Below are 25,786 nucleotides of genomic sequence, written 5' to 3'. Positions count from 1 at the left end.
ACCTGATTATCTCTTAGTAAATGGTTTCCTTTTAAGTTTCCTTTCTTACTGCTTTTGACAGAATTAACTTTCAAACCAGATTGTTAAAATATATTGTGCTAAATTTGACTAATTGTTCCATAACTGAAGATAGATTTCACAGAAAAAAATATAGAATTTAAACTTTCAGGTAATATTTGTTAGGGAATAGTCTATCTTTTAATTGCAAAGACAATTTTGGATTACAGACACAGCTTTCGTTAAATCCACAGAGATAGCCAGGAGTTCTGTTTATTTCTGTTACCTTCCTTTCCCACCCATTCTTGTTGAAGGACTGGATGACTGGACTGAAGTGTACCCCACAGTCTAAGTCTTAGAGACTATGGACAGTTCATCCTACTGACAGTTCAGTATTCTCATTTATTCTACTTTGCTACTGATAGCTGATGAATGGGTCCAGAGACTTAATCTGAATCAAATTTTGGTTCTTTAGTGAGCTATAGGTAGTAAATAATAGGGTTATAGAGACATTACAATGCCTAAATATTTCCTAGTGACTGTAGCAATTAAGAAAGCTTAATAACTTTGGAAAACAAATTTGTTGGAATTAAAACCAGTAAGTTTCTAATACTATTTGTCCATTCTATTTGTATTTAAGGACACTTTTATGAGAACATTTCTTTCTGATCACTGTATTTTTAACTGATAGAGTCAGCTAATGGAGAATGTACAATACTTTCCCTGAGAATTAACTAATTTTTATGAAAATAGATTATTTATGTAAGCTACCCTAATAGACAATTCTCTTTTGATATACTTATTAAACTTACTGATGCTCAAATTAACTCATTTTGCTTAATATAAGATTCACAAAATTAACTCCTAAGTAATTTTAAATTGACTATTTGTTTTCAAATAATTTTCTAAAACAAATATTTAAAATAATTGAAAAGAACATATAAGAACAAAATATATCTACAACATGAATTATTATACAAATCACATAAAGGACAAACATGTAACATCTTTAATAGTACTGAAGAAAAAAATCCATTCTATCCTGAGAAATTACTCCCTCCCTAAATAAAAATGATGAAAAGACATGTGTTTTCACCAATTTTATATATAAAAATTTGATAAAAGAATAGATTTTACATAGTTTTAGTTCCTGAAATAAAAGCTTGCATGATAATGCATATGTTAAATAGCTCAATTTGGTCACCCCACAATACAGACATACAAAGAGCTTTAGAAATTCTGAATCTGAGAAAATGTGGAATCACTAGACATTATGTAAGGAAAACGTTCAAAAAGAGTCTTTAGAATGAAATGCCAGATGGAAACTCTTATCTATATGAAGGAATAAAGAAAGCAGGAAAAAGAAACATGTGCAAATTAGAAAAAAAATGGCTATTCTTTATTCTTTCTAACAACCATTTAGAAGACAACTGACTATTTATAAAAGGGAGTGGACTAGGTAGAGTCAACACTTAGCACTCACATTTTTACCACACCAGCTCTGGCTCCACTCTTCCACACATAGTCAATACACATCTGCTTTTGAAGTAATGAACTTGCCATTATAACTACAATTTTTTTCTCTCTCTCAAGATTCTACCAGATGGTGGAGATCTTATCATCCACACAATTCATATCTATCATGTGTGCATGCATGCATGCATGCCCACACAGACACATATACACACACCAACCCTATATCTGACAGAGGGCTGATATCCAGAATATATAAAGAACTAAAGAAGTTAAAAAACAACAAATCAAGCAGTCCAATTTAAAATGGGGTACAGAGCAAAACAGAGAATTCTCTGTAGAGGAATATAGAATGGCAGAGAAACAGTTAAAGAGATCCTCAACATCCTTAGTCGTCAGGGAAATGCAAATCAAAACGACCCTGAGATTTCACCTTACACACATCAGAATGGCTAAGACCAAAAACTCAAGTGATAATACATGCTGGAGAAGATGTGGAGAAAGGGGGAACCCACCTCCATTGCTGGTGGGAATGTAAACATGTACAAGCACGTTGGAATCAATCTGGCACTTTCTCAGACGATTAGGAATAGCGCTTCCTCAAGATCCAGCTATAGCACTCCTAGGCATATATCCAAAAGATGTTCAAATATACAATAAGGACATTTTCTCAACCATGTTCATAGCTTCTTTATTTGTAATGGCCAGAACCTGGGAAGAAACCAGATGACCATCAACGGAGAAATGGACACAGAAATTGTGGTACTTTTACACAATGAAATACTACTCAGCAATTAAAAACAAGGAAATCATGAAATTTGCAGGCAAATGGTGGGAACTAGAAAAGATCATCCTGAGTGAGGTATCCCAGAAGCAGAAAACCACACACGGTATATACTCACTTATAAGTGGATATTAGGCATTCAATATAGGATAAACATACTAAAATCTGTACACCTAAAGAAACTAAGCAAGTAGAACGACCCTGGGTAAGGTGATCAGTCCTCACCTAGGAAAACAAACAGGATGGACATTGGAAAAATGAGAAAACAGGAAACAGGAGAGGAGCCTACCACAGAAGGCCTCTCAAAGACTCTACCCAGCACTGTATCAAAGCAGATGCTGAGACTCATAACCAAACTTTGGTCAGAGTGCAGGGAATCTTATAAGGAAAGGGGGAGATAGTGAGTCCTGGAGAGGACAGGAGCTCCACAAGGAGAGCAACAGAACCAAAATATCTGGGCAGAGGGGTCTTTTCTGAGACTGATATTCCAACCAAGGACCATTCATGGATATTACTTAGAACCCCTGTACAGATATAGCCTATGGCAGCTCCATGTCCAAGTGGGTACCCTAGTAATGGGAACAGGGACTGTTTCTGACATGAACTCAGTGGCTGGCTCTTTGATCACCTCCCCCTGATAGGGTAGTAGCCTTATCAGGCCACAGAGGAAGACAATGCAGCCAGTCCTGATGAGACCTAATTGGCTAGGATCAAATGGAATGGGAGTAGGACCTTCTCTATCAGTGGATTTGAGAGGAGATGAAGGAGAGAGGATGGAATTAGGAGAGGACAATGGAGAGGGCTACAGATGTGATACAAAGTGACTAAATTGTAATTAAACAAATAATTAAGTTTAAAAAAAGAAAAAATCTCCAGTGACAACACATGCTGGAGAGGATATGGAGAAAGGAGAACCTTCCTCCATTGCTGGTGGGAATGTAACCTTGCACATACACGTCCTGTATCAATCTGGTGCAATCTCAGGAAATTGGGAAAAGCACTACCTCAAGACCCAGGTAAACCACTCCTGGGTATATAGCTGAAAGATAATCATTTTACTAGGATACTTGTTCAACTATATTCATAACAGTTTCATTCAAAATAGCCAGAATCTGAAAAAAAATAGTAAAACGCTACATGTCCCTCAACAGAAGAATGGATACATAAAGCTATTTAAAACAAGGAATTTATGACATTTGCAGGCAAATGGATGGAAGTAGAAAAGTTCAACCTGAGTGAGGTAACCCAGCAGCAGTAAGACACATATAGTATAGACTTATTTATAAGCAATATTAGCTATATAATATAGGATAACCATACTAAATTTACAGATCTAAAGAAGCTAAACAATAAGGACTCTAGGGAGAATGCTTAAATCTCATTTAGAATTGCAATCAGGATATACACTAAAAACAGTGGAAGAGAGGGAACAGGACAGAGCCTACCATAGAGGTCTTCTGAAAGGCTCCATCCAACATGGGATGGTAGCAGATGCTGCGACTTACAGTCAGTCTTTGGCAGAGCACAAGTAGTCTTTCAGAAGAATGGAGGCATAGAAGGACACAGACAAGAAGACCAACAGAGCCAAAATATCTGGGCCCAAGGGTCCTGCAGAGACTTATTCAAGAAGCCAGGACCCTGCATGAAGAGGATATAGACCCCTTTCTCAGATGTAGCCCATTCACAGCTCACTCTCCATGTAGATTCCTGAGTAAGAGGTAGTGGATATCTCTGTTATGAATTCATTTGCCTGCTCTTTGATCATCTAGGCTACAGAGGAAGAGGATCCAGGCAGTCCTGATGAGATTTGACAAGGAAAGGAGGTCTCCCTCTTTCAGTGGAATAGGGGAAGGGGATAGGAGGAAAGAGGGAGGAAGGGTGGGACCAGGAGGAGATGAAGGGGGGCTACAATCAGGATATAAAATGAACAAATTGTAAAAATTAAAAATTAAAAAAAAGTCAATTTTTAAATCAATTTGGGTTACCTAATTTTCTATTGTATTAAGGATATAATATATCCCAACATACAAAGTATCATTATTAGTTGACACATTTCATTAAGAACATTTTAATAATAAAAGTCAACTTTGAAGGAAATAAATTATATTATAAAATAAAAATACAGTGTTAAATTTTCCATATTACTTTTCTCAGCTCATTTTACATACTCATCCAAATAATTCCAATTTGTCTTTGATCATTTTATGAACTGATGGCTTTAAATGTATTCAATTATGTGAGTTCTATTCTTCCTTTCATTCGTAAATGGTGATCTATTGCCTTATTGATGCAATATATTAAGCTAATGTAATTAATCAACACTACACTGAGTTATGTGAACAAATGTAATTTAAGTCAATTAACTATAAACTAAATAAAGTTATGGTTTTAAAGAGAGCAAAAATGAGCTGCTAATGTTTGATAATGCCTTGCCACAAGACATATTAGGTCCTACGGTGAATGACAGCACCGTTCACACTGACTTCTCTCTCAGCAAGCTTGAAAGGGAAGTTGTGCTGTGGTAATACTGGTCTTTATCTTGACGGACAAAAGCGGTTGTGAGAATGTGTGGTATCATTTCCTTTAACAACTCAGTACAGGACCACTCTTGAGTTCCTCATTTCTACGTTGCAGAGGCAGAAACACAGCTCATCGCTTTCTTTCCTGGTCTTTTCTCCTTTGTAAGCCCAGTGGAAAGACTCGAGATACTATTTTATTCACTATGTTTAACTATGAAAAAGCATTCATCAGTGGAAGAGAGAAGGACTAAGTAAATCTGACATCTCTTGATCTTCGCGACAGAATATGAAAATGTCAATGGTTGTCTTTTCTCAATTAAATATGTGTGAATCAAAAGAGAAAACTTTTTTCAAACTAATACATGGGTCAGGAAAAGAAGAAACAAGTATCGAGGCCAAAATGAGGTAAAATTGAAGATATTCAAGTCAACTTTGTATTTTATGAACCATGATTGATCAGTATCTGTTAGCTCTCACCGCTTAAATACTCTGTTGAAAATATATTGATTGTAGTGCTGCAAACAGTGGGGGAAGCTTTTTTTATTATTGGAAATAAATGTTGAGTCTAATGTAGTTTCATTCTTTAAAGGTCAACAATTTTAGCTACATCAAAGCATTAAAATAATAATTAATAAAATAGAAGCTCAAATACTTGTTTGTTGTTGAAGTGAAGAATTGTGCATGGGCACTGTATGCTAATTCCTCTATTTACTGTTTAACTACAGCTGGTAAGTAAAGAAAGATATTTTTTTGAGTGGTGAATGTGTGTTTATCAATTGCAAATGTATTTAGGAGGTTAAATAGGACTTCTGGGACATCAGAGATTGTCCTGAATGTATTATTGCTTTTACAGAGCTAAAGAGAAAAGAAATAGATTAAGTCTTCTTCTGCAGAGGCCTGAATTCCACGGAGAAACTAACACCAGTAAATCTGCCCTCTTCGCCAAAGAAACAAGGTGGGGACCATCAATTTCTTGAGAGGGTTGTTTTCTGATTCTGTAATTAATGATTAAGGAAGAAGAAAGTAAGAATCGATATGCTATTAGAAATTACATAGTAACATGAACATAATTCAAAATTTTATATTCCCCAAACTAAGAAAACCCACAGCATTCAACCACATTCATAAATCAAATTATTACAAGATCTTTTAATTTTTTTCTCTCATAAATGTTAAACCTGTACATTTAAAATAATATACTTTGTGGCCCATAAATTGATGAAATATTAAGTTGTTTAAAATATTAAACAACTTAATATTGTTTAATATTGTTTTCTAAGAAGAAAACAATGTGGACGATGTATTAAATACACATTTAATAAAACTGATTCTCTTTTAAATGTCAAGAAATTTAAAATTGAAATTAAAATGTTGTAGTGCTTAACTGGAAGAAAAGGAAAAGAAATAATAGAATGCACCAATAAAAAATAATTCTGAATAAGTAGGAAAATTAAAAATACATCTTCCTTTAGCCTGCCTACCCTTTTCCTTAGTTACCTCTGTTGACTAGAATTTGGACTACTGACAAGTACTGATATACTTAATATTAATATTAATATTAATATTAAGTACTGATATACTTAATATTAATATTCTTAATATTGTTTAAAATATTAAGTTGTTTACTATACATTTGCCATGAGAAGTTATGAATCTCTTTCCTGAGAAGATTTCTTTTTCTTAATATGTTATGGCAAACAGCAAGGAAAGACAAATAGGGCAAATTTTGTAATTTGGTTAGCATTTCCTTAACTCAAAAACCTAAAAGTAGCCTCATCTCTCAGCTTACAGCTATTCAAATTTTGAATATGCCTAGTTAAAGATATAAAAATATTCTACTCTGTGCTTTATCAATATCCTCAATCATATCAAGAATGCACTTTTTCTTACCCCTCTTGAAACTTTATCAAACTTTATGCATAAGAAAACACCAGCACATTGTGGTTACAGGTTCAAGGAAATTGCCTCTTTATTTGGTGAGAGGACTTTGAAAGATCCTGTTTGTGCTTTCTTATTTGTTGATTTTTTTTTAAATGTAATTTCTCTTGTACTTTTAACTTAATACATGATTACTTTTACTTAACAACTAAAACAATTGTGACACTTTGTTCAATGAGGAAATTAAAAAAAAAAAAAAACTTGAGTAATGTTGAAAATCATTTTGACTTAGGCTTATAAAACTAAAAGGGTAGCTTACAGAGTACCGGTGGAGCGTTCAGGCCACAGTCACAGCAGGGACTCAGAAGTCAAAAGTCTGCTCACTCCATCATCAAACTTTTCTTTTTTTTTTTCTGCACAGAGTCTGCCCTGAAGAAGCAGTGAAATGGGCTGAATCATTTGACAAACTGCTTTCTCATAGAGGTTAGTGGTATTTTCACCAAACCTTCATGTTTTAACAAAATATTAAGCTTAGATACCTGCAATGATAAAAGGCAAATAGTCATCAGATTTGTATATCAGTACTTGTCAGTAGTCCAAATTCTAGTCAACAGAGGTAACTAAGGAAAAGGGTAGGCAGGCTAAAGGAAGATGTATTTTTAATTTTCCTACTTATTCAGAATTATTTTTTATTGGTGCATTCTATTATTTCTTTTCCTTTTCTTCCAGTTAAGCACTACAACATTTTAATTTCAATTTTAAATTTCTTGACATTTAAAAGAGAATCAGTTTTATTAAATGTGTATTTAATACATCGTCCACATTGTTTTCTTCTTAGTGATTAAAGACATGAAGTAGCTATTCTGAGAGATATTTAAGGAACCCTCATGAGCATAGCTTTGTATCAGAATTCTTATGAATTCCTATGGCTAGCTCTATCAGAGATCGGTTTTTAAAAATTTTTTTTTCATTTTTTTGATATTTTAATTGGATCATTTCCTGTTTCCCTTTCCTTCCTATAAACAGTCCCGTGAGGCCTTGTTCCTCTTTTTCAGTTTCATGCCCTAACATTTTCACTAATTTTTGTCATATGCCTGCATAGTGCAGAATCTTGTAGAGAAGTTGAGATCCGGGAGTGTATTAATGTTGAGCATTGTGGCTGAAAAAAGCAGAATCAGAACAGGCTTAATTCTTCAACAAGCTAAGTGTGGATAAGAGGCAAGCAGCTGGTTCTTGCTTTCTGGTCTGCCCCTTTCAAACTCTTTTTCTTTTTTCTCTTACTTTCAAACTTTTAATTTATTTTTTTCTGAACTCAGTTCATTTTTCTCAAGTTTCAAAGTCAACAATTTGCAATTATTACTTGATGGAAAAACACAGAGTTTATTTTCTTTACTTAACTGTTCATCTGTGAAAGTAAAACTACCATATCCAGATACACAGGTGTCCACAGCCACAGCGATTTTGGTTTTGTTTTGTTTTGTTTTGTTTTGTTTTGTTTTTGTCCACACGCTAATGGTGTATCTTACCTTACTCCTTGAAGCACTCTGTTTTCCATGCTTCTCCATAGACCATTCTAAGAACAGGCAGTCCACCACTTCATCCCAGGCATGGCAAAATCCTGTGGGCTTATCATCTTCAGCTGGTGCTAGAAGAAATGTTCCTCTGTCCAGGGGAATTTGAGCAGAATATCAGAAATTCTACATCTTTCATCAGTAGGAAAAAGAAATTTCCCTTTTATTTTCTCATTTCATAGTGTGCACATGAAGCCAAATATTTTTATTGTTTTTTGGGAACATTTAAAAATGCTTTCTTCTGTGCTGGACAAAAGAGGATCAGATTTTTAAATTTTTTAATTAATTACACTTTATTCACTTTATATCCCAGCTGTGGCCCCCTCCTCCTTCCCCTCCCAACCCCACCTTCCCTCCCTCATCTCCCATGCCCCTCCCCAGAGGATTAGACTTAAGAACAACATTGTTTACGTAGTAGGTTTGAAGTCAGTGTGGGTTCCATGACACTCTGGATCAAGCTATTAAAATATTTGTATCCAATATTTTTATCTATACAATAAATTATTGTTAATCATCACTGCACTATAGGTTAGAACATAAAAGCCATTCTCTTCCAACAGAACTAAATTTACACTCAATTACTAACTTTTATGTATCTTCTATTACCTTGTAACCCTTTTAGCCTGTCTATTCTGTATGTTCTACTCTAAGTGTTTAATCAGTATGTGATTACTTCTATCTTCTACTTCTACGAGATAAACTTGGTTATGTTCTATGTAAAGGGCCTGTCTTAATGCCTGACACGGCATCTTCCCGTTTTACTCCTTAATGTCATACATTAGATAACTGCACCCTACTTGTGGGGATACAAAACATTTCATTATGAATGCATTTCACATTTTCTTATCCATTCATCTATTGATTAAACTAAGTTAGTTCTGTAACTTAAACAACGCGTGTAAGGTCATCTTCAGTTTTTGCTGTCAATATTTTACTTCACATAAAATTTCCTTCATAATTTTAACTTATAAAATGTTACGTTTTTAGATTTTTTTAACCAACATTTTGTACATACTATTCTTTAGTCTAGATAAATGGAAATAAATTAAAATTGTGAGATTAATTTTTATAATTGAATGACAATATATTAGGAGTAGCCATATATGGTTTTACCTGTGGAGCCTTAAAGTAATATGCACTGAAAAATATTAAGTTCTTACAGACTAAAATAGAAGTTATGAACAGACCCCTTTTATGTGTGAGGTGTTTCTGTAACATAAATGGTTGAATAACCTTAATTTCATTCTATAATCACATTGGATTTCATCTCCCACACTGCAGACTTTTTATTTATCAAAACAACAGATTCATAAAGTATTAAATGACATGATGTGTTAGGAAACCAATAAATAGTGCCAACTATACAAAGACTAGTGACTGCTGCTATAATGAATTATAGTAATTATCACATTAAAACAATCCTTTTCTATTTCCAGTACGTTATAAACTAGACAACAAAGAGGGTTGGAATTTCTATGAGAAGTGATGCTTGAACTGGATTTATTACTCTAATTAACAAATTGCTATATAGCAATTTCATCATACTCTATTCATCCGAAGTGAAGAAATCTTAGGACGTGGAGTAGTTCTCACGTCACATTCTGTAATTCCCCATTACTAGTACTGAAAAACAAATGGGTTGGACAGGATGTGACACTCATTCTCTCCCCAGTGGTAGAAGTAGTAACAAAGTACCGACTACCACAGGCGAAATTATAAGAAAGTATGTGAATTTTAAAAAGTCTCCACTCCTCTAACTGTATGTCAGTAATCACCTCGGATAGCCAAAATACCAAGTAATTATAATGAATTTAAAAATTATGCTACTCGAATTCTTTTACTGATTCAATTATTTTTCATTGCAATAATTGTAACACTAAAGTATGAAACTTCAAATAATTACACAAAATACTTTTGACTACAATACTTAACTCAGTTCATTTCTAGTAATTTGACCCTGTGTGTGTGTTAGAGGGAAATTGTATACATAGTTAAAAAGCAATCCTAAGCAAAACAAGCAAACAAACAAACAAGATGCACACATAAACACACATTTCAAGGAAGATCCCGATCCTCGAATTATATGTAAGTTCTTTTGGACTAAATGTGTTGATTACTCAAGTTCAGTATGGCATATCTGTGTAAAGGTAATAAAGCATCAAATTTAGTCAAACAGGAAATTAGGTTATTTATCAAACAAGGTGCAGTGGAAATATGAATTCATTGTTTCATAAAATAAGCAGCTATAAACACCAGTGTCGACTAACAGGAAGTAGTAGTTTTAGCAATAGAGCCACAGGATAGGCATTTTGACCCCCGTTTCAAAGGATTCACAGAAATTCGCTAGCTCAACAAAGTGAAAGTGAAGATCCAAGCGGGCAGGCAGTCTAGGCTTGAAACTTTACATTGTCTGAAGGATTTAGAAAATTAAAAACAAAGCATTTCCTGTTAGGCCACAGAGGAGGGCTTTGCAGCCAGTCCTGAAGATACCTGATAAAACAGGATCAGATGAATGGGTAGGAGGTCTCCCCCTATCAGTGGACTTAGAAAGGGGCAGGGTGGAGATGAGAGAGGGAGGGTGGGATTGGGAGGGAATGAGGGAGCTGGATACAGCTGGAATACAGAGTTAATAAAATGTAACTGATAAAAAAAATAAAATTAAAAAAAAAATAAAAAACAAAACAAAACAAAAAAACAAAGCATTTCTTTGTTGCAACATGTTACCAGGTACTAGAGTAAAAAAAAAGAAAAAAAGAAAAGAAAAAGAAAAAGAAATCCCTGTATCTTAAAGAAAGAGTCTAAGAGACATTTGGATAATTACTGTTTTAAAGTTTGTTTTTATTGATTTATTTTATTATTTATGTGTATGAGTGTTCTGCCTGAGCGCAAGTACGTACACCTCTTGTAAGAATAGGGCCTCCTTTTTTAAGGACTAAAGTTAAATATGGCTGTGAGCCTCCATGTGGATGCTAGGAACTGAACCTGGGTCCTCTGCAAGGACTGTCTGTTCTATGAACTTCTGAGCCAACTCTAAAGCCCAGTTTTGATGATTTTCTTATTCAAAGTTTAATTTTAAAAACTGAAATACATAACAAAGTTGAACCAATTAAATATGCATGTGATAAGGACTGTTGTTAATATGTCAAAACAGTTTTGTTAATTTTATTATATGTCAATTAGTGTAAAGTATTATTGGTAGGAAAATTAAATGTAGAAAACATAAAAATAATGTGTGTGCATCAAAACCTAATATAAATAAAAATATGCTCTAAAATAAATTTTTATTTAAATGAGGTAAACTTATATTATAAATTTTGGCACAACAGAATTCAACAATTACGATTGCTCCTTATTTGTTTCTGTGACAATGTTCATATATACTTACTCTAAATCTTTGTTTATTGGAAATTTATCTGAAGTTCAAAAATGAATTATAATGTAAACTATAATGTAAACATATATGTTTAGTGAATCAAAATGTATTCATGTATCTAAAATAATGTCACAGAATAGCTGACATTCATAGCCATTAATTTCAAATTGCATTGATCACCTTTATAGAAGTGAATCTTATCATTAGGAACATGAATATTTTATATGAAATAATGCAAAAGAAATATTCTGTATGTATATCACACATATATATTTAGAGAAAGCCAATACTTCTTACACAATACAAAAATGCAAACAGTTGGATAACAATGAACAAAAAACTGAAAAATCAGTTTAAAGACAAACTTTGGGAGACTTTTATGTTGGAAAGCTACCTCTGATGGACAGAAGGGCAGAAACTTATCAAAAGGGCTATCTACAAGTTTCTTTCAAACAAAAATTTTGTTCTGAGGATAGGCCCATGTTGATAGGAAATTCAAGGAACTTAATAAAATATTGGTGTTACACATGTGCTCAGAAGGTGCAAAAGAAAAGGCTCAACCAATATTATCTAGATCTTCTCTCTATTAATTGGAAGATAATGTTCCTGTTTTAGAGGAGAAGTGGAGGATAAAGCATGTAGAGTGTAATTGGCTACAGTTAGAGACTGTTTCGTGAACATAAGTCCTTTCTAGGAGTTTGTCAGAGTTTTGTAGGCCCACACGGAGAATATATGGGACTCTGGCATTAGACATGGTGCAAACTCTCACAGAGGGATTTGAAAGAGAATGCAACCTTTTGCAATGGTACTTTTTGAGTCTCCATCAGTTAGAAAATACTTAACTGATTATTGTAATGTACAGCCTTTTCCTAGTCACTGCAAACATTCACAATGTTTAATTCTTTTCATTATGATTCGTTTGCTGTGGACTTTCATATCTTCCATTTTGGCTCTATTGAGTATTTTGTGGAAAACCATTTATAATATGTAAGGATAAGAACAGAATAAGCCAGTCATTGCCCCTTGGATTTAAAGATATGGACTGATGTGGAAATTATTAGTTTCAGACTTTGAATAGGGGCAGCAAGGAAGCATGTGCTTCAATTTCAGGGAAGGAAATGAATATTTCTCTTTAGATTTTTTTTATCTTATAGTTTTTAAAGTTATTCTTTACATTTCTATTTCTACAAGTTTTATAAATAGTAAGGGGTGCACCCACAAGGTTAAATTCCTGACTCATGATAACCACTATCAATAGTTTTATAATGTAGCTAAAGAATAATTTAAAAAAAATCTGTCTTTAATTAAAAATTAATTACATTCTTAAATCATTATTTCAACAGAAATTATGCATTCTATAGCAGCTCAGACCGATGAAAGCAATTATTAAAGGGGAACTGATTCAATCTCATATTTAGGTTTTAAGCTATACCAAAGTTTCCTGCTTCAGAGTTTCTTGAATTGTTGTTCTGTTTGGTTTCTTGGCATCTGAAAAATGCTACCACAGATGCAAGAGGTTAAATTTAGAAACAGACTTATAAGTATTTAATATGGTATGACACATGGAGCCTGCTTCTTCCAAGAGTGAATTCTGGCCCCAGGTTCCAATCAAGCACTTCTGGCAGCTGGGCTCACCGCTTCTGCTCACGGAGGGCTGCCTGGGACATTGGGTCCTCTGAGTGAGAGCTGGTCCCATTGTGGTCTAACCTAACACACACATCCAGAGTAAGAGGAACAAGATGTTCAAAGTTGCCTGTATATAATTTTTAAACAAAGTTACTTAAATTTAAAATAAATGTATGTTTTTTTTTCTTTATTTCCTCCTTTTCCTGAGTTAGTATTTATTTGTCATGGTTATATGATTATGTCACTAAAAGCCATTCACTTGAGTGACCATGTCATGAGCTCTCACAGCACACCCTGCCAGAACTTTCTTTTATATTATTCTCTCTTGAGCATTTATACCAGCTCAAGACTAATCATTGGGGCAAAGAGCCGTACTTCCCCCTTTTCCTCTAGTAAAGGACTATATGGTAAACAGTGATTGTACTTTTGTTGTTGTTCTGGACAACTGCTGATTAAAGCTAATGCAAGCTGACTCCCCTTGGATTTCAAACAAAACAAAATGCCTCTTAAATTATCCTTCTTCCCTGGTACACATATGTCTGTTCTGTTTGCTAATTTGCATATTAGCCAACTGTTCATCTTTCATTGTCTTCATGGCCACTTACTGGATAAGCTATTTAATAATATATAAAATAAGCTCAAGTTCAATCTCCCATGCTCTCCATTTTTTTAGAGCAAATTAGGTGTCTGACATCTACTTCATCTATAAACACATAAGGTTTAATCATGTGTTATTTTTATGAAAACGAATAAAACCATAACAACAAAAGGAACTTCAAAACCTTAGCAACCAAGTCCTTAGAAGTCCTCATAACTCTGTTATAATTCATATTACTGAATTTCAGTGTATAACACAGACCTCAAGTTCAACCTCAGTAACATTGAAGATCAAAGATTTTTTCCACTTGGTAAAAATTTTAGATATATGATCCATGGACACTTCATTTTAGGTATCTTTACAAATACGTTGCTGTTACTGTTATTAATATTGTTATTATTATTTATAATTTATTAACATTACACCCCAGTTATAGCCCCCTCAATCATCTCCTCCCCGTCCCACCCTCTCTCCCTCTCTCCTAGTCCTCTGATAGAGAAAGTCCTCCTCCTCTACTGTCTACTTCTAGCCTATCAGGCTCCATCATGACTGCCTGGATCCACTTCCACTGTGGGTTAGCTAGGTCACCCCACCAGGGAGAAGTGATCAAGGACCAGAAAACAATTAATATGAAAAGTAATTGTAATGTTCTGAAATAAAGACAATTACAGATTAAATTTTATCATTAGTCATTTCAGTATTCAGTGTATGCTTGTAAATGACAAAGAAATAAAACACTGAAAAAATATATTACCCATTTACTGGGGTCAGAGTAACTGCTCAAAATCCAAAGCAGCAAACATTTGGTTTCTTTTTAACAAATCACACATGACTAGAGGAGAAAATGTTATTAGCACAATATGACACGTACTTGACTTTCACTAGCTTTGCATTCACTTAAATTGTAAGAAAAGAATGAGTGAGAAGAAGAAAAGGAACCCATTTTATTACATATGGGAGCACATAGGAAATGTGACATAAACAAAATATTCCCGCTTTTTACATAACAGCAATGAGTATATTTCCATATGAATGTTCTGTAGTTTTTATAATTGAACTTATCTAGAGATGTTCTCAAAATCTTTTTGGTCTTTAATCCAATTTTTTTCTAATACATATTCAAAAAGTTTCTATGGAAATTGATTTTATTAAAACTCAATTAAGTATACCACTACATTGAGTTTCAATATGAAATAAGAATTTTATTAGAAAATATGAAGACCTTGTATGTTCTGATAGTACTCGTTACTATCAGAATGAAGTTACTATCAAATGAAGATGACATAGTATTTTAAGTGTCAAGTCTACAAACATGGAGATTGATTTGGTAGAAAATTTTCAAACTGTAGAAATTTGAAAAACAAAGGACATATGGGATAAAAGCGGCTGCTCTTCATTATACCAAACATTTTTACTAGGTCCTAAAGACATGTTTTCATTCATTGGTTGGTTGGTTTTGTTTTAACTCTGATCAGAGGCTGGGGATAAAGGCCCACAGTTCAGTTCTATCCATTTAATTATCCGGTTATACTTTAGCAGTGATTTTCCTCTTATAGACAGAGTCATGCCCTCCTTTTTACATTCAGCTTTAACTTATAAGTTATAAAGCACACTTTGCCTTTCACTCCTTATCTCGTCCAAGTTCAAAATAGTTAAAGATGGAGACCCAGCAAAGACAAGCAATTGCCACCAAAGATTAGGCCAAAAGCTATAGTTTTAGTCAGACAAATACAAAAGGAATAATTTTACTTCTGTTGGCAACCAATACTTGAAGAAGGCTTATTTCACTATTTTTTAAAGATAACCCATTGCTTATCTCAGACATCTGAAGTATTGAGAGAACATTACAGTTTTGTTTCTACTAATAAAAGGAAGAAATCCTTGGACAACAGTAGTGATACCCTAAGATTCAGGGAGGGGAAGAAATTCAATCAAGATAACAATGAAAGAGATCTTGGTAGCCTGTCCAACATACTAGTCAACTACAGTAAAAGGAGGACTTTTGACTGCAGATTCTGTTATTTCATTTTGACAAAGATCAATCAGTTTTGTTATAGAAACTTGCATATTTTCCCTTACTTGAACATAATGTACTGTTCATAAAAAATCATCCAAGAGCCTTGTCCATTTATCTTTCTCCTGCACATTCTGAGTAAAACACATTCCTCATGTGAGAAATAAACCTATAAAATAATACAGTCACTGAACTAGCAAAGTAAAGAGAGCAGCTAAATATCAGTCACTTGACCCTATTGGCTGCTTCTCTGTGGTTAGCTTGCGGGCTCATTCAGAAAACACTGAGCAGTCAGCCTGCAAATGGCAGTTGGCTTGAGCTGAAAAGTAAGAACCACATGTGCCTTAAGTTGTCTGTAGTGTCAAGTTGTCTTCTCAAAATATTTTAGCTTAGATTTTCATTTTCTTTATACTTTCTTCATTAATGTGTAATTACCAATATGCAGTGTTCAGAATCCTTTTGCTACAGAACAAGTATCTTCTTTGCCCAGTGAAATTCCAGTGGAATAAGTACAGTAGAAGAAGCCCAGGGCACATTATCTTTTGTCATGAGTGTGGGCAACCTTCATTGCTCTCATGCTTAAGGACATTACGGTTTTCCAAGTCTTTTTCTGACTACTGATTTCTTATAATTTCATTGTATTAGTAAGACTGATTACCACAAAATCTATTGTCATAAGGTTTCATGACAATACAGATGAATTCTGTGTGTTGGAGAGATAAATGAGAACACAGAAAGAATAATTTGGGGATTATTTCCTCTTGTTGCTGTACCAACTTTACAAACTAGTGATGAGTTAAGCCCAAATCCATTCTGACAGTTCTGTATTTGAGAAACCTATTATACGTGCCTTGACAATAAAATCAAAGTGTCATTAGGCAATCATTTTTCCTGGAAACTCTAAGGGAAAAATCTCTTTATCACTCATTTGGGTCATTGACAAATTTTACACAGTTTCACACTAAGGTCTTTGTTCTTTCCTAACAGCAGAGGAAAATTTCACCTTTGAGAATCCTAAACATTGTTTGGTTCTTGACTGCCATCCTTCAGCTTTAAGGGGAGGGAAACAGAGATACAAATCTGTTCTTTCTTTTTTTTTATCTCTTGCATTTTAAGGATGTTGATTAGGTTGGATCTACCTGGCTAGACTTTCTACCTCACATTTTTAACAAAGTCGTGTTTTCAGAATTCCATTGTGTATATCAGGTAACCTCTGTCCAGATTATGGAATATCTATGTCATGTGAAATCAAACCCACGAACTTGTAGATAGAATAGAGAGTTCTATAACTAAGCAAACAAGTCCTAAAATATAAATTCTTTGAAAATTATTATACTCATCTTATGTTTCAGATTATTATGTATCAGGACACTACTCCTCATACACTTGAAATGTGTTGGATATGTTGTTCAATAACTATCAATTATGTTGATTTAGTAAACAATTTGTATATTTGAGTTTTGTGTATTACCATTCAAACTTAACTAACAATAGATATGAATTTTATATATTTCTAATGAATGAACATTTAATAAATATGAGATAAAAATACTCCTCATCTTGAAGTCACCTCAACAAATTAGATATTTTATTCACTTTCTTCAGTTTTACTTCTGCTTTATACACATCCCTTCTTTTCATCTTCTTGATTTGCACACAGTGGTTTTGTTTAGTCCATTCAAATGTAATATCATTGATGAAGATATAATTTTATCTCATATCTTACTACTTATCTTTGCCTTGCTATATGTTAGCAAGACAAAGCCCTTTTCTCCATGTGTTTTAACAATCATTTCTTTATTTTTTTCTATGTATGGTCATAATGTGCACACTACATCACTTGTAACACAGTATACAGTGAATACTTTGTCACTAAATTAAAGAATGGTTCAAAAGGAAGTCTTAAATAAAACAGTATTTATAATAGATAACTTGTCCAAAATTCGTATTACATTATAAAATCCACAACATGCTTGAATAAACTCCAGTAATATGCTAGAGGAAACGCTATCAGTATACTTCTGGGAAAATCTTCTAAATTGTTTAATGCAAGACTGGCTGGTATAGAATGATGCATACTCTCAAAGGTAATGCTGTTATTGTGTTAGAATGACAAAAATTCAGATCTTTATAGAAAACACATGAAATGAATTGCAATTTAACAACATATTTATAAATACTGGTATCAAAAAATACCTCTTTCTCCACCTTTTTGTATAACCCCAAAAGATGTCAATATAAATTTAAAAATTAATTTTTTTGTTCTCAAATAATATATCCTGGTTATTTTTTCTTCTCTATCTACTCTTCTCAGTCCTGCCCCATTCACAACTTCTCTGTTTCTCATTAGAAAACAAATAGGCTTCTAAGGGATATAATAAAATAAAATATACTAAGATGAAACTAAAATGAACACATTGAAATTAGATAAAAACAAACAAATAGAAGGAATCAGCCCAAGAAAAGGCATAAGAAACAGATATAGATAGAGATGCTTAATCATTTCCATACTCAGGAAACCCGTAAGAAAGAGAAAACCATAATATACACACAACGGATCCAGAAACTGAAAAGAAAGAAAAAAATAAAGAATAAAACTTAAAAAAAAAGAAAAGATGATGATGTGTTAGGAAACAAGGAGCTCTGAAGATTGCCACTGAGTCTGTTTCCTGGCTTTCTGTCTCCTGCTGCCATGCAGCCTAACCTTAGGCTTGTCTTGTTTCCCCAGAGAGAATTTCTTAGAGAAATTAAATACCCATTTACAAGTGGTTATCAATTGGAAATAGCTTTGGGGTTAGGGATGAGAATGTGCCCACTTCTCCTTTCAGCTGTAGACCCCATCTAATGAAGACCCATATAGGCCCTTTGTGTGATGCCTTGGTTTCTGAGTTCCTAAGGGCACTGTTCCTGTTGACTGAGATGTCCTTGTTTTCTTGGTGTTCTCTATCCCCTCTGGCTCTTGCACTCTTTCAACAGCCTTTTCCACTAGGTTCTCTTATACTTGAGAGGAAGGATTTGATGAAGACATCCCATTTCGATCATCCACCAGGGCTCTTCATAGTCAGGACCAGCAGGACTTTGGTGGACAGACAGGAATAAAAGGCCATATGAAACTTGGAAATGTAGAGACAATTGAAAGAATTTTAGTGTCCTCGGCAAAAGAAACACAATCTGGTAGTGGGCAAAATGGAATGCAAGAGAAAGTTTTCACAGTTCTATAATATAATCTTTCATGTTCTGAGAGAGACATGAATAGAAAAAATGTAAATTAAGGTGTGCAATATGGTCTCTTTTGTTACTTTATTTTATTACTTTTATAGCTCTTAGTTTTGAAGATTTAGACCTAAGTATGATTTAGTCTGATTTCATAGAAATGACATCCTCCTTTCATCTGTTCGAAAAGTTGATTTATGTACAGTCCGCCACATACACTGTATAAATATGTGAGGCCGTGTTGAATTGGGAGATAATAGTTTTGCTGTGAGTACTTGTATATGCTTTAATATCAACTAGGACATCATCCCAGCATGACTGCTTCAAAGTAACAAAATATTATTTATTTTATATAGATGGAATGGATGCTTTTACCAGATTTCTTAAAACTGAATTCAGTGAAGAAAACATTGAATTTTGGGTAGCCTGTGAAGATTTCAAGAAATGCAAGGAACCTCAACAAATTGTCCTAAAAGCAAAAGCAATATATGAGAAATTCATCCAAAATGATGCCCCAAAAGAGGTACAGTGAGGACTGGAAACATATGGAATTTCTTAATACCATTACAGGGTCTCTTTTTACCAAATTGGTCTCCTCATTCATTCTACCACAGAGTTTTGCTTTTGTAAAAGCAAAACTGGTTAATTGCAGATTTCTACTTGTTGACAGAATATACCATAATATAATTATGACTTAAAGTATAAAGGCACTCTCCAGAGTTAGACCAAGTGTAATTAAACTTACATCATTTTGATTGTTTCTCTAATCTGTATTATCTTAGCAGAAACAACTACTTATTAGAAACTAAAGATCCCTGAAACTGATAAAGATAAGACAAACAAATATAAAAATGTTAAACATGTGTGATGCTTTATGTGGTTGTACTGAGCCAGCAGCATGGTTCAGTTCATTACAGGTGCTTATCTCCAAGCCTGAAGTCCTATGTTCAATGTGCAGCCCCCACATGGATAAAAGGGAACCAACTCCCTAAAGTTATCCTCTGATCCTCATACCATGTCATGGTACTTGTGTCTCCAAAATAACAAATATAGTTAAAATATGCTTATCTTATATACCTATGAAAGGTTTTGTTCTTCCAAAGAAATTATTTTAGCAGTTCAGTATAGGCTAAAAGAAAAGAATTAATAGACATACAATGTAACTCTGCTGTGACAGTGCTCTAAGTAAAAAGCTATTATTCTTTCCTTTCTTTACAAACTAAACGAATTGATCCTGCAGTGTTGTTGGTAAATTGACTACAAATTTAGCAGATATTGCTTAACTGTCATAAGATATTAAATGGTTTGATGTTTCTATACTGTACTCAATACATCATATTTTGTTTCCAAGGTAGAGCAGGTTTTCTCTCACCATTCAACTAAAAATTAATACGATTGTACTAGCTTTTTGCTTCTGTAACAAATACCTAAGGTCACTGAAATTAAAGAAAGAATTTATTTTTTTCGCATTTCAGAGGATATTTCATCCTGTTGCTTTAGGTACTAAAGAAAATCTGTATGTAAAGGCAGAGAAGCATGGCAGAAGAGTGTGCTCACTTTGTGGTAGCTGAAAGAAGAAAGGGGAAGGCAGGGAAGGGAAGGAGATAGAAAGGCAAAGAAGGAGAAAGATCTGAATTCCAGTATTGCCTCAATGCAGAACTTCAATAACCCAACTTCTTTGCATTACGTCCTACCTCCTCCCACCACCAGAGATTCCATCACAGTCCAATAGTGCTTCAGGGTGTCAACCAAACCTTGATTATATGACCTTCTGGGAAATCTTTAAGACTGAAGCGACTACATAGTGTGTAATGCAATGCTCTCTATGTGCTTATGGTATACTAGGAAACCAGTTGTTTATTTAGCGGATTATGGCAGAAAATAAGGTAGCTGCTTGAAAGTATAATATTAGTACCAGATATATCAACTGGAACAAACTTAAAAGATGAATAAAATTGTATATTTAAGACACATTCATATGTTGGCACATTTTTTTTCTTTGTAGGAAAAATAAGATGATGAAGAAGGCAGCAGGCAGAAGAGAAGGGTCTTATTGATATCACTACTATGCCCCCCAGCTTATCATTCCCTTAACTTAAACACTAACTCCTGAGATTTTTATTTCCCCATTGTGAAAATGATTGAGTTAAGGTAATGATCGATTGATAGCTACCGCTGAATTATTCAATTGTGCTGTTAGAATAAGCATAATTATTAATAAAGAGCTATGTTAGCCAGCTGAGATACCACCCTAGAATACAATACTGCATCCTTAGACTCTAGGAAGAAATACCGGGGGATCCAAGCACAGCATGCTCCCTCCAATAATGTAATGGGATGGTCTCAAAGATGTTGTATTAGATATCCTATGATTTTCCCTTCCTTCTGTTTATGCAGGTTAACCTTGATTTTCACACCAAAGAAGTAATTACCAAGAGCATCACACAACCCACTCTCCACAGTTTTGATGCAGCACAGAGCAGAGTGTATCAGCTCATGGAACAAGACAGTTACACACGTTTTCTGAAATCTGAGATCTACTTACATTTGCTAGAAGGACGACCTCAGAGACCAACAAATCTCAGGAGACGATCACGATCATTTACCTACAATGACTTCCAAGATGTAAAGGCAGATGTTGCCATTTGGCTATGAGTAAAAGTAATTTTTCTTGTTTTGATGGTAACTGTGTTCATCTGCTTCTAAAATATGGTTCGTGTATAGTAAGAAATGATTACACTTTTAAAATATACCAGGCAAAAGTGTTTTTTTTTAAATATAGAAACTTTTATACTAAAATAAACCATAGTATATCTCCCAATATATCTTATGAAAATCTATTTAATAGTCTATTCATAATAAATCTCTATCTCTTCAATAGCAGTCAGTAAAAAGATATTAGCAATGCCTTGTAAATTGTTAAAGAAAATATAAACTTCTCAGTAATGTCACATTCAGTTTAGATTATTTTTCTAGGTATAAAAAATGTACTTAGGTAACTGTATATACAGATGATATTTTACATAATAATAGGTTGGAGCATATAGAAATGATCCGTTTTTTTATAATGGGGAAGAATGGACATTTATTGTTGCACACTAATTCTGACTCCAGGATACCTGCTTATCACTTCCACTTTTAAGCCAACAACAAGAAATGTTATAAAGACAGATTTCTCTCTAGTGGTTAAACAGATTAATCATAAACCAGGTAGATATGTGAGAATGCACTCTGCAGTCATACTCACTCCAACTGATGAACATTCCCCATTAGACAGAGCAACACTCCTGATGACAGGAGCATGTTCATATCAACGTATGTCTACATATACACTAAAGGGACTACATTCTCTCCCAGATATGCGCATGCCACTGAAATAACACCAATCAGTGCTTGGATGATGACAATGACATGCTTCTACACACTATTTATGCCTCAAAATTGAAAATTTAAAGTTGAAGTAGAAATCTAAACTGAGAGGTGGTGAAAATCTAAATACACAAACCTGACAACTTTGACATCAGCCAACCCTTAATATTATGTTTGTATAATTCTTGTCTAATACTGTATTATGCGATAAGATTATCCTAATAAATATGTCTCTATATTACAGAAATACTTCATTACAATGTTTTGAATAGTCTGTAAATGTAAGCATTAAAAATGACATGTTTTCAGATCAGTAAATGCTATCATTTTTGTTGAAATAAATAACATTTAACCATCTATAATAATAAACTGTTCAAACATATTTATCAACAGTTAAGCTTATTTCACAAGATTTCTCCAAATACCTCTGTGTTCTTATGTTTGAATTACACTGAGACAGGAAATCTTATTCATCTATTGTGTCATTAAATATTAAAGTTCATTTTTAAATGCAAAAACAAACTATAAAGAGCCACTGAGAAGGTGATTTTTAATTTTTCCTAGGATATTTATTTATTATAAGAAACATCTCTGTTCCATGGAATATAATTGTTTTATACACTGAACTAAGACGGCACATGCTTTCTAACCTGCTGATGGAGTTTGTGGTTTGATTTTATAGCATTGTTATGGGAAATATACACATGTACACACACGCACCCTGCACACATACAAGTCGGAATTTACCAAGTGACAATCAAATCACACTTGAGCCTGTGAGGACCTGGTACTCTGTACTAGAGACTGGAGTCTCAACATAGAGAGGAGTCCCCGTATGGTTGTTATGAGGGAACAACCGACTGGCTTCTCTGTTCACAAGGCAGGAATCTTCAGTCTGCCCAACTTCGCCTGGACCTGGAAACTTCCTAGAAAACAGCCGGTTTGTTTTCCGGGATGAACGTTTGGAAACCCTGCTTCTACTAGCTGCAGAAGCCACAATGGGGCAAATCAACTTGCTGGCAAGAGGGAAGGCCAAGCGAGTAAAAAGTGGGAGAAAAAAACTTTCTTCTAAAATAATTCTTAAAATCCCACAGTCTGCCAAAAGGTGCTACCCTCGATGGAATGATCTTCCCATATTAATCAGGGAAATTCATGTGAGTCTTCCAACTCAGGCAGTTCTGATCTGTTGAAAGTAACATGACAACTAAGCATAAGAAGTTGTAATATTTTTTCAAAATGAATCAGTTTATGTTATATGTTTAGTTCACTGTGCATGTTACCTGACAAACACAACTTGACCATAGGAATTATTTCTTTTGGCTCATGGTTTCAGTCCATAGTCTTTTGCTCCATGGATCTTGGGCCCATTATGAGGCAAAACATCATGGTTGTGGGAGCGTGAGGCAGAGTCTATATCCATAAAGTATATTGGAGAGAGAACAGGAAAAGGGACCACTTGTAAGATTTAAAGCCAGGCTTCCATTGACCTACTTCTTCCAGCAAGAAACCCTCTCGGAAAATAACATCAGCAGCTAGGGAGTAAGCAGTCATGATCCTACAAACAACATTTCATACAGGATTCTTAATTAAACTATAAAATACTTAATGACTTGTGTTGAAAATATAACATTATGTATAGACTTCAAAGAGTTTTCAATCTCAGATCATTATAACCTAGAAACACAAATAAAACAGTGCTTAGACAAATGTCATTGTCATCTCACAGGCTTACTGTTGAATGCTTTCACCCTTTCTACTTCTTTCTGAACTCTGGTTGGTTCAACTAAGCTGCTCAGCTTCAAAACTCCTCTCCAAGCTGATTGATTCAAACTGGCTTCTCTCACGTCTCACTGAAATGTTCTTCTTAGTCTCATGCTAACTTTGGTAATATGTTCTGAACTTCTGGCTCATTCTGTCTTCACCTGTTGTCTAGCTTGTTCTCTCTCTGCCACCTATCTTTGCACAACCGCTCCAGTAAAACTGTCTATCCTTGTGCTCTCTCAAATAGCCTCTCTTTTCTGTGGTCTTCTTGCAAGAGGTAGGCTTATATTATTCTATCAGTTCTTTCTCTGATTCATCACTTTGTCTACGATTCAATTAGACATCACTTTCAAACATAGTTGCTTTCTTCTACAAACTAAGTTTACCTTCATTGCTTGTAATTCATGGTGTGTACTTAGATATTGTCTGTATTCTAGTCAGAAGGATAAAGGTGTGTGGCATGTCTGCATTCCACCTGGATCACACAGACCTAGAAAGTTTTTGGATGTGGTCAGAGCATTCATGTTGCTGGCTTAAAAATTCCTCTACACTAAAGTAAGAAGAAAATAATCTATAGCCAGCACAGAGCTCTAACTGAGTGAATGGCAATGAGCATAAAATGATCTCCCTTAATGGTTCTTTGATTCTCTAGATATTTAAGCAACATGTACAAAATTTCAGTGTTTTTATAGACAAGGGCTTAGGACTTCTAGTTACTTCTGCTCTTCACCTTTAAGGAAAGTATCTTACTTTAAGGAAAGTATCTTACTGAGACTGGCAGCAGGAACAAAGTCTGTATAGGTCCAAGACAGACAGGGTCCCCATACAGGGGAGGAGGGAGAGAGAGAGAGAGAGAGAGAGAGAGAGAGAAGTGGTCAGGTGCTCCCATCACTAATCAAGAGGTTATCTCCAACTGACAATCACTTGCATATGAAGACATATTTAATGAACAATTTTATTTCAGTGATACTTTTGATTATACAAGTATTAATGGCACATAGCATAAGCTTAATAACACATCTTAGACATCATTTTTCTGATTTGTTTTTCTTTAGACACAAAGAATCAAAAACAATAGTGAAATTGCAAAGATGAATAAAACAGTGCCATCTACATAAAGGATAGCATGCCCAATGGAGTTCTTATATGAATACACACATGTAGCTACTATTTCACTATCCTATCTCAAACATTTGCAAATATCTTGCCTTCCTTTTGTTTAAAATTATAAAAATTTTAAAACAACAAAGCATCAACTTCTTGCTCTTTTATTCTGCTTCACAATATGTCATATTACTTTCTTTAAGTACTCTGTTAAGCACCAACTTGAAAGTCTGCAACAGGAAGATAGTAAATTAGTGGTTAACCTAAGCTGCATAAAAATACTGATTGAACAGCAAATTTAAAGAAAGTCTTCAGACTTTTGCTTAGATTTTGGAATCACTCTTATTATGTGACTCATTATAAAACCACTTTGATTAGGAAAGCCTAGAATTTAGGATGCCTTCAAAGAAAATTACTTAATATACAGACTATAGAAGTAAAATTTGTATATAAAAGTCAAAATCAGAATGTTAAGAAACAATGATAAGCAATATTGTTCAAAATAA

At 34.1% G+C, this 25,786-nt stretch overlaps 1 protein-coding gene across 2 annotated transcripts in view; it reads left to right on the top strand.

The window, feature by feature from the left end:
- The window catches only part of Rgs18 (regulator of G protein signaling 18), a 70,251-nt gene extending 47,454 nt beyond the window's left edge, over positions 1–22,797 (top strand). Inside the window, exons 1-5 of one of the 2 annotated variants that reach the window (XM_060364416.1) lie at positions 4,844–5,178; positions 5,627–5,728; positions 7,073–7,134; positions 19,403–19,569; positions 21,444–22,797. In XM_060364416.1, the coding sequence (XP_060220399.1) occupies positions 5,060–5,178; positions 5,627–5,728; positions 7,073–7,134; positions 19,403–19,569; positions 21,444–21,701 (708 nt within the window). In that variant the 5' untranslated portion in view covers positions 4,844–5,059 and the 3' untranslated portion in view covers positions 21,702–22,797. Of the gene's footprint in view, positions 1–4,843; positions 5,179–5,626; positions 5,729–7,072; positions 7,135–19,402; positions 19,570–21,443 lie in introns of those variants that run through there. The other variant, XM_060364417.1, reaches the window with a different exon arrangement.
- Positions 22,798–25,786: the final 2,989 nt, after the last annotated feature.

The sequence above is a fragment of the Meriones unguiculatus genome, chromosome 11, assembly GCF_030254825.1.
Source record: "Meriones unguiculatus strain TT.TT164.6M chromosome 11, Bangor_MerUng_6.1, whole genome shotgun sequence".
Classification (NCBI taxonomy): Eukaryota; Metazoa; Chordata; class Mammalia; order Rodentia; family Muridae; genus Meriones; species Meriones unguiculatus.
Note: the sequence above shows the minus strand (reverse complement) of the source record. Positions and strands in the feature narration are given on the sequence as shown.